The sequence below is a fragment of the Salvelinus fontinalis genome, chromosome 22 (genome assembly GCF_029448725.1).
Source record: "Salvelinus fontinalis isolate EN_2023a chromosome 22, ASM2944872v1, whole genome shotgun sequence".
NCBI classification, from domain to species: domain Eukaryota; kingdom Metazoa; phylum Chordata; class Actinopteri; order Salmoniformes; family Salmonidae; genus Salvelinus; species Salvelinus fontinalis.
In genome coordinates, this window is record NC_074686.1 from 31,338,437 (window position 1) to 31,348,308 (window position 9,872).

General features: G+C 45.3%; 1 protein-coding gene across 3 annotated transcripts in view; it reads left to right on the forward strand.

Moving 5' to 3' along the window:
- LOC129820200 (polypeptide N-acetylgalactosaminyltransferase 4-like) overlaps positions 1-8,768 on the forward strand; it is a 33,490-nt gene extending 24,722 nt beyond the window's left edge. For all 3 annotated transcript variants that reach the window (XM_055877198.1, XM_055877197.1, XM_055877196.1), the window contains exons 7-11: positions 1,217-1,393; positions 3,658-3,789; positions 4,672-4,782; positions 6,623-6,775; positions 6,998-8,768. In XM_055877198.1, the coding sequence (XP_055733173.1) occupies positions 1,217-1,393; positions 3,658-3,789; positions 4,672-4,782; positions 6,623-6,775; positions 6,998-7,138 (714 nt within the window). In that variant the 3' untranslated portion in view covers positions 7,139-8,768. The remainder of the gene's footprint in view (positions 1-1,216; positions 1,394-3,657; positions 3,790-4,671; positions 4,783-6,622; positions 6,776-6,997) is intronic.
- The last annotated feature ends 1,104 nt before the right edge of the window (positions 8,769-9,872 follow it).

The window sequence follows — 9,872 nt, forward strand, 5'->3', positions numbered from 1 at the left end:
GGCCGCCCGGCCAAACTGAGCAATTGGGGGAGAAAGACCTTGGTCAGGAAGGTAACTAAGAACACGATGGTCACTCTGACAGAGCTCTAGAGTTCCTCTTTGGAGATATGAGAATCTTGCAGAAGGACAACCATCTCTGCAGCACTCTACCAATCAGGCCTTTATGGTAGAGTGGCCAGACAGAAGCCACTCCTCAGTAAAAGGTACATGACAGCCCGCTTGGAGTTTGCCAGAAGGCACCTAAAGACTCTCAGACCATGATAAACAAGATTCTCTGGTCTGATGAAACCAAGACTGAACTCTTTGGCCTGAATGCCAAGCGTCACGTCTGGAGGAAACCTGGCAACATCCCTATGGTGAAGCATGGTGGTGGCAGCATCATGCTGTGGGGATGTTTTTCAGCAGTAGGGACTGGGAGACTAGTCAGGTTCGAGGCAAAGATGAACAGAGCAAAGTACAGAGAGATCCTTGATGAAAACATGCTCCAGAGCGCTCAGGACCTCAGACTGGAGCGAAGTTTCACCTTCCAACAGGACAATGACCCTAAGCACCCAGCCAAGATAACGCAGGAGTGGATTCGGACAAGTCTCTGAATGTCCTTTAGTGGCCCAGCCAGAGCCCGGACTTGAACCCCATCAAACATCTCTGGAGAGATCTGAAAATAGCTGTGCAGTGACGCTCCCCATCCAACCTGACAGAGCTTGAGAGGATCTGCAGAGAAGAATGGGAGAAACTCCCCAAAAACATGTGTCAAAATTGTAGTGTCATACCCAAGAAGAATTGAGGCTGTAATCGCTGCCAAAGGTGCTTCAACAAAGTACTGAGTAAAGGGTCTGAATACTTATGTAAATGTGATACTATTTTTAATAAAGTTGCAAACATTTCTACAAACTTGTTTTTGATTTGTCGTTATGGGGTGTTGTGTGTAGATTAATGATAAAATTGTTTTATTTATTCCATTTTAGAATAAGGCTGTAACATAACAAAATGTGGGAAAAAAGTCAAGGGGTCTGAATACATTCCGAAGGCACTGTATATATACATATAAAGAAAACACGAGCAATAGGAACCTCTCCATAAATCTTACATTTGGGATTTATGGGAAGGTTTGAGTCACATGCATACCCATCCTGTATATCTCTTGTCTGGATTTTTGTCCGAAATATCATAAGATGCAAAAAATGTCAAATGGGCTATATTTCTTCCTGTTCCCCAGGTGTGGCAGTGTGGAGGTTCTCTGGAGATCCACCCCTGCTCCCATGTGGGCCACGTCTTCCCAAAGAAAGCCCCCTACGCCAGGCCCAAGTTCCTCCAGAACACGGTCCGTGCTGCCGAGGTGTGGATGGACACATACAAACAGCACTTCTACAACAGAAACCCCCCTGCCAGAAAGGTAGAGTACTGTAGTACACTTTACAGTAAAATGTTATTTTATCTCGCTCCCCATCGTCATATGATCGATGTGAGGTACAGTATTTTCAGTGAGTTGTAGAGGCTACAACAAAGTTACACCATTATGAGGTAGCTAGTGGTTAGAAAGTTGGGCCAGGAAACGAAAGTATGTGAAAATATGTTGTTCTGCACCTGGGCAAGGGAGTTAACACACTGTTCCCTGGGTGCCGAAAACGTGGATGGCGATTTAAGGCAGCCCCCCACACCTCTGACGGGTTAAATGCGGAAGACACATTTCAGTTGAAGGCATTCAGTTGTACAACTGACTAGGTATCTCCCTTTTCCTTAGTAGTGGAGGATGCAGTGATTGTAGATCAGGCTGTAGAAATGCCAATAATAAAGTCACTTATTGTAATGTGCATAATCCCAACAGGTGATAAGAATTAGGTCATGCTTTAGTTAAAGGACCAATCCGGAGATAAAAAAAATAACAAAGCATGCACTCCGACATTTGTTTTGGTAAACCGCTGAGGGATGGTGCTTGAGAACTATAGCCACTCTTAAATTCTTAGACAGCGCTTTGGACTGACCGTCCATGATATCAAAATGATAGTTTTAACCATGTTTTGAAGCTATACAGTGTTTGTTTACATTGACTTTGTTAACAAACATGGGAGTAAAACCAGCTGATATTTTGGGTTCTGATGGGGTATGACAGTTGAACTAAGCTCACGAGGCATTTTTAATATCTGTTCTTCAGGAATCAATGCCTATATACAGTATCAAGGATCATCAACTAGATTGAGCCGCGGGATGATTTTTGTCTTGAGAGCTCGGGGCTGGAACATAATAAATAAATAAAAATTGAGCCGGCAAATTGACCGCAAGGAGCCCAAACAGAGGTTTAAAATGATTATGTTTTAGTCAAACATTTCTTGCATTTATATATGATCATGTGTCTCTCTATGTGTGAGAATATTTGGGAACAGATTTCTTAAAATTAAAATCACTTGGTGCTGATTTCCTGGTGTTTGTAGTCTTTTATGGCCAAATTTGGCCCGCGATGGTCGCCAGTTGGAGAACCCTGCTGTATCATCCACAGTCAAAGGGAATGTAGCAACTCTTGATTGGCCCTTTAGAGCTGTGATAGTTCTACCAAGGATGGAACACCCTAGACTTGATTAATATTGTATCGTAATGGAGTAACTTGGATGGAGATGTTGCTTCACCTGCCTGGGTGTCAGCAGTGGTTGAGGAGGTTGTGTGTGTGTGTCCCTCTCGGCTTTCTTTGTGTTGCCTGATATCAAAGTCTCATGTTCATCTTGGTTTCACCTCTGAAATAAATTACATTATTAATGCCAGGCATCTTTGATCAAACAATAAATTACCCAACCAAAGGTAGCTGGAGACTGGGTGCCAGAGGGAATTGGTAGGTTTAAATTCACTTGGACCTAAACCACTAGTCTTTTGTCTAAACGTACCAGGTGTGTTTTCACAAGGAACCAAGCAGAAGCCAACGGGATGAAACAGAAAACAAAAAACATACCTGAATTTTATTCAGTAAGAAATGGTTGTTTTCATTTTGCCATTGCTAAATGTTTTGCTACGGTGTGCCCTAATGAATACACCCCTGGTTCATCAGTTGCCACAAACATGTGTTTGAATTCCCATCCCTTTTGGTTTAAGGTGGGGAGAACCACTGCTGTCAGTACTACACAGGTGTCATGCTCACACCTGTCATCCAGGAAAACCTTCTCAATGACTTTCATTAAGGACACAACAGCAGTGCACCACCCAGGATTCAAGTTATCAGACCAGGATGTAGCTACACCCAGTACCATCATGGTTAGTGTGGCATATCAAACCACTCCTAGGATTGGCATATTTGGCCAGAGCTGCATTGAGGATTGCAGTGAAATCCAGCTTAATTACATTTACATGACATTTTAGTCATTCAGCAGACGCTCTTATACAGAGCAGCTTACAGGAGCAATTAGGGTTAAGTTCCTTGCTCAAGGGCACATTGGCAGATTTTTCACAGTCTGCTCTTTGGTTACTAGCCCAACGCTATAAACCGCTAGGCTACCTGCTGCCCCGGTTATTATTCTGGTGTGTCTTTTAGAGTTGTGTGTGGGCCTAATTTGTGAAATGCTGGAAATTGATGCAAGCTAAAGTGTTATGTTGTTTACTCAATGTGTCAATGGGTTTAAGTGTATCCATCCCTACTCAAATAAATGTGTTAGATGAAGTGTTATTTTTCCACAGGAGACATATGGGGACATCTCAGAGAGGGTTGTCCTCAGAGAGAGACTGAAATGTAACAGCTTTGACTGGTACCTGAAGAACATCTACCCTGACCTGCATGTACCAGAGGACAGGGAGGGCTGGCACGGGGCGGTGAGTCTCTCTCTCTCCCCATCAACACGATTCCATATCTTAAGCACTAAGGCACTCCAACAAACTAAACATAAAACATGGGTCTGTAATAAGTTGAAGCCAAAATGAACTCCTATGTCCTACCTCGTTGGCCTCCATGTAGATGTGAAATGAGCATGGTAATAGCATTCAAATATACTAGCATCTCCTACCCATCTTCCTCTGCCATATTGCCTGCATACTTTTAGTTCTTCTATATGGAAAAATGTATGCATTTTTTGTCCTCAGAACAGGCTCAATTTGTTGGGGCATGGACTCGACAAGGTGTTGAAAGCATCCCACAGGGATGCTGGCCCATGTTCACTCCAACGCTTCCCTCAGTTGTGTCCAGTTGGCTGGAAGTCCTTTGGGTGGTGGACCAGTCTTGACACACATGGGAAACTGTAAAAAACCCAGCAGCATTGCAGTTCTTGACACAAACCAGTGTTCCTGGGATCTACTACTATACCCCGTTCAAAGGCACTTAAATCTTTGTCTTGGCCATTCACCCTCTGAATGGCACACATACACAATCCATGTCTCAATTGGCACAAGGCTTAAAAATCTTAACCTGTCTCCTCCCCTTAAATCCACTTTTCTTCAGTGTAGATGAAGGGGAGGAGACTGGTTAAAGAAGGATTTTTAAGCTTCGAGACAATTGAGAAATAGGTTGTGTATGTGTGTCAGTCTCAGTGTATGAAGCCTTCTTTACATCAGCAGTTGTCACTATACAGAAACCCAGTCCAAACCCCCAAAGAGCAAGCAATGCAGAGGCAGAAGCACAGTTGTTTGTCTGCTTTAATCTGACCCTCTTTGCAGTCATGGCAGATCTCATGATGCTAATCCAGATAATTCTCATCACAGGTGCGTAGCTCTGGGATCCATTCAGAGTGCCTGGACTACAACGCCCCGGAACACAGTCCCACGGGGGCGCACATCTCCCTCTTTGGTTGCCATGGGCAGGGCGGCAACCAGGTGATTTAATAATGTCTTGTCAGTTTATTTTCTCTCTCTCTCAACCCCCCTGATCCCACGTCCGTCTCCCTGATGGACGGACGGAGTGGTTACTCTGAATGTCAACCATATCCGGTGACTGTGGGAGAATATCCGCCTCATCTCAGCTATCTAGAATTTAGTGTCAAGTGAGATGCTGAGACATCTACAACTTTGGCTTAGTATTTCTAGACAAAGTATCCTAAAGCATATTTTAGGCCTAAATCTACAAAAAACTAATTTTTTATACTTTTATATCTATGTTTGTAGTTAGTTTGCAGATACTTGCTGACTGTATGGATGTATATTTGATGTCCGACAACAGGGAGTAGTGGAGGCCTCTGTCTGCATGCCCATCTCCACCGGCTATATTTCCATCTCTGATTACTCATTGATGCATCAGGTGTCCAACGCTACTAAAAGCACCATGTGTGTGACTGAAAATCAATGTTTCCACAGCCTGCACTGAAACGGAAACCTCTACCTTCTCTTTAGAGAGTTCACTCCTAGTTCCATTTAAAAGATACATGAGAGGGGGGAGGGGGGGAGGGGTGCGAGGAGAGGTGTGCGATGGGAGTGGAAGGAGTGTGAGGGAAGGGGCACAAGGGAAGGGGGAGGGGCGCGCAGGGAGAGAGGCGCGCAGGGAGAGGGGCGCGTGCAGAGAGAGGTGCGCAGGGAGAGAGAGAGGGGCAATCGGGGAGGGGCGTGCGCGGGGGGGGAGGGAGAGGCGCGCGTGGGGGGGGGGGAGAGGTGTGTGGAGAAAGAGGCATGTGGGGGGAGGAGGAGAGAGGTGCGCAGAGAGGGAGAGAGGCGCAGGAAGAAAGGCACGCCCGGAGAGAGGCAGAGAGGCGTGCAGGGAAAGAGATGCGTGCGCGGGGAGGGAGAAAGAGGTGTGTGTGGGGGGAGGGAGAAAGAGGTGTGTGTGGGGGGAGGGAGAGAGAGGCGCGCGGGTGAGGGAGAGGCAGAAAGAGGCGGGAAGGGAGAGGGAGAAAGAGGCGGGAAGGGAGAGGGAGAAAGAGGCGGGAAGGGAGAGGGAGAAAGAGGCGGGAAGGGAGAGGGAGAAAGAGGCGGGAAGGGAGAGGGAGAAAGAGGCGGGAAGGGAGAGGGAGAAAGAGGCGGGAAGGGAGAGGGAGAAAGAGGCGGGAAGGGAGAGGGAGAAAGAGGCGGGAAGGGAGAGGGAGAAAGAGGCGGGAAGGGAGAGGGAGAAAGAGGCGGGAAGAGAGAGGGAGAAAGAGGCGGGAAGGGAGAGGGAGAAAGAGGCACAGGAAGATAGGCGCGCACAGAGAGGGAGAGTGGCGCGCGTCGAAAGAGGCGAGCAGGGAGGGAGAGGGAGGTGCGCAGGGAAAGAGACTTGTGCAGGGAGGGAGGGAGGGAGGGAGAGAGGCGCGGGGGAGGGGGGGCGTGTGGAGGGAGGGAGAAAGAGGCGCGGGGGAAAGAGAGAGATGCACGGGGAGGGAAAGAGAGAGGCGCGCGAGGAGAGGGAGAGAGGCGCGTGGGGGGGGATGTAGAGGTAGAGAGAGGCGTGCGGAGAGAGGGAGAGGGAGGGCGAGAGAGGCTCTCTCTGTGTGTCTCTCTCCCTGATCGCCTGCCTGCGCCTCTCTCTCTCTGCGGGCACCTCTCTCTCTGCGGGCACCTGTCTCCCCCCTCGCCTGCCTGCGCCTCTCTCTCTCTGCGGGCACCTCTCTCTCTGCGGGCACTCTCTCCGGGAGAGAGGCGCAGGCAGGCGCTCAGGGAGAGGGGGAGAGAGCGAGAGAGAGGAGTACGGTGGTTACTATAATTCAGATAAGCAGAGTTTAACCATGCATCTCTCTCTTTCCCCTAGTACTTTGAGTACACGACTCATAAGGAGATCCGCTATAACTCTGTGACGGAGCTGTGTGCCGAGGTCCCCGAGGGACAGACTTACATTGGGATGAAACACTGCCCCCATGACAGAACCCCTACACCCCCCACCATCATCTGGGAGTTCAGAGAGGTGAGTGATGCAGACGCAAGAAAAAACATGCCTGTAAGCAGAGAAATTCTCTTACACACATACTCACTCACAGAAAAACACTACAGATTTCATAGTATGCACCACTGGGCTGATTGAATTGGTAAACACACGACAAGTTGTCTTGTCAGTTAGAAATGGACTATATTCAACTCTTCCATAGCTGTAGTGTCTTCACTGGATGTCTCTGTATTACCACTTCAGGACGGGACCATATACCACCCTCACTCAGACATGTGTGTCACCTCCTACCGCACAGCCGAGGGGCGAGCGGACGTCCAGATGAGGACGTGCACTGCCGAGGACAAGCACCAGCGCTGGAAGTTTGAGAATGGGAGGAACTAGCCTCACCCTAACCCTAATTGACCTTTGACCTAAGTGCAATTACAGTTCCACGGTGGACGATTGAGAGGCAGGATTTTTAAAGAGGGACCCAGCAAAGCCCCTCAGCAAACTACCTACTTGTTCCCTGTGGGAAGACGTCCTCATTTAAAGTGCCTTTGCAAACCAAGTGGGGTCCACACCTGAGGTGACAGTATTTATGTCCGTCTGTCAGAATGACCTCGTTTTGTTGATCTTTCCTTCCTGTCACTATGTGGGCTGAAAAACAATAAGAAAGCTTGAAGGAACAGTCCAGGATTGTCTAGTGGTGTCAGATCTAAAAGACTGGTTTCAAAGAGGATCAATGGCAGGGATCATGGGAGTTTTGTTTTTTAATTCAGTGGGATCGGCATAGATTCGAACAAGTACTGTTGCACTACAGAATGATTTTATAGAATATTTTGGTGGTGTTTTTTTTACAGGTAGACCACAACAAAATAATTGAATGGTGTTGTCCTTAAAATAAGATAAAAAAGTTTAGTACATTAAAACGATTCATTTAGAGGTCTAAATGATTACTCTTTTCTATGTGTGGTTAATCTGAGGTTTGCAATTCAAAGATAACCCTTTGAGATAGCTGAATAAGTCCCAAAGCTTTGTATCATATGAGACTTATCTATACAAGCCCCATCTTGTTGTTTATGTGGAGTTAAGAGGACCCTGTCGTGCTAGTAGGCTGTATGTGTTCTACTCACCAGCGTCCGTCTCTCTGTTTGGAGACTGTTCAAAGTAGGTTGAAATCGGGCTATTCGAACAAGACTTGAAACACTTAAGCTTGTGCTAAGTGCAATTTTCCATTGCCTGAGGATGGTGGGATGTCTGACATTGTTTTCTGGGAGTCTTCACTGTGCTGTGGATTCAAAAACTGAGGCACAGTTAAAAAAATTGGGCAGAATTCTTTTACACATATTTTAATCTTTAAAAAATAAATATAAATCGAATGTGCCTAACATACAATTATAAAGATGTTCATTTGACTTTCATAGTGGCAATATTCTCATATAAGTCTTGGTCTATAGCAATGTTGTCTGCTCTCTTCCAAGGCCTCACCATTGCAACTAACACAAGCATGTCACAGCATTGCTTACTTGTAGCATTTATACTGTATCATGCATCAATTGCTGATCTCTCAAGGGATTGATTCTCTTAAACCTGCCACACAACAGATTCCCTTGTCTTTGACAGACTTACATCAACACCTGCACTCTGCTCTTACTCTCTCTCCTAACCTGAACCTTTCCTATAATATCATGTTCCCTTGATTGGGATTCCAGAACCACATTATGGCCTTAATAACAATGATTCCGTGTTTGTTGCTATTGAAGTGCTTATTGAAATCAGTTGTACCGCCGCAGACTGGTTTTCCTAATGGTCTTTTTGTGGTCCTTTGCACGAGGGCATTTTTTTTTCATATCAAATATTTGTAATGATTGTTTGATCATTCAAAATGACTCCAGCTTAATAGGATATTTCTTGGTATAAAGGGACCTGAATGGGATGTGGCGTATTTAAACTACTGAACTGATTTAATAAGCACAAGAGGTGGTGGGGATTATTGTTTGTACCAGTGAAGAATAAAAGGGTCAAAATAAAATTGGTGTTGACATTTTTTTTATTTAACCTTTATTTAACTAGGCACGTCAGTTAAGATTTACAGTGGCGGCCTACCCCGGCCAGAACCTCCCCTAACCCAGAGCCCAACAGAGCTACCGAGAGTTTTGGAGGATTGCTAGATCAATGCCTTTTAACTCACTGAACAATGAATCCAAAGGAGTTGGTTTTATTTATTTTAGTACTGACACAAGACTCCAGTGAACTTTGACAAGCAAGTAAGAAAGGCTTTTCTTCACTATAGGTATTTCCAAATGTACTGATTTAGCACCATCAAGTGGCGATGGAAGGAACCACTCAATGTCAAATGGGGAAGTGATGCCGTTTTAATCCTTAAGAGTCTATTATTTTAAACAAGTAACCTAATCCCCATCAAAATCTGTCAGTTTAAACTAGAGATATGTTGTTGTTTTGCATAGACTGTCTCAATCCACCTCATATGTCGGCCTTCCGCATCAGCGGTGAAAGGTGGCATAGCTACAGCGGTGTGTGTCAGACCACCAGACATCCCGAACATGTGGTCCTTCACGAAACCGTCTGTAGCGTCCGAACGGTTTGGCTATTATGACCACTATGGAAAGGGGAGAATCTTTACGAACACGATGGTGTTCTCTATTTTGCTCTGACCCCTACCAGTGTCACGGGACTCCTCTGAAGGTAACCCATACAAACGAATGGAAGTATGGAGGCCGTTTTGTGCCAACAAAAATAAGCGTTTAAATCCAAAAATATATATATTTTCTGAGCTTTCTTATATCTCCTAGATATAGGACAGACACTTCAAAACCTTATTCTTATGATGAATATTTGAAGTCTTTTTTGTATTTTTATTTATGAATGTGTTACTCAATGCGTTTCTATAGTAGTGAAGACCAAATTCAATATTTGAACAACAACAAAAAAGTATATGTAATTTTTTTAATACCTAAAGGGGTCCTAAAATTCTAACTCAAATAGTTAAATGATCCATGGTATGACCTTCTTAAAACAATTCCATATGTTAACTTAGCACCCCCCTAACTGCTTTTTAAACCTTACCATGAGCAATTAAACAATCAGGATTTCCAACATTCTTTAGTACATTACA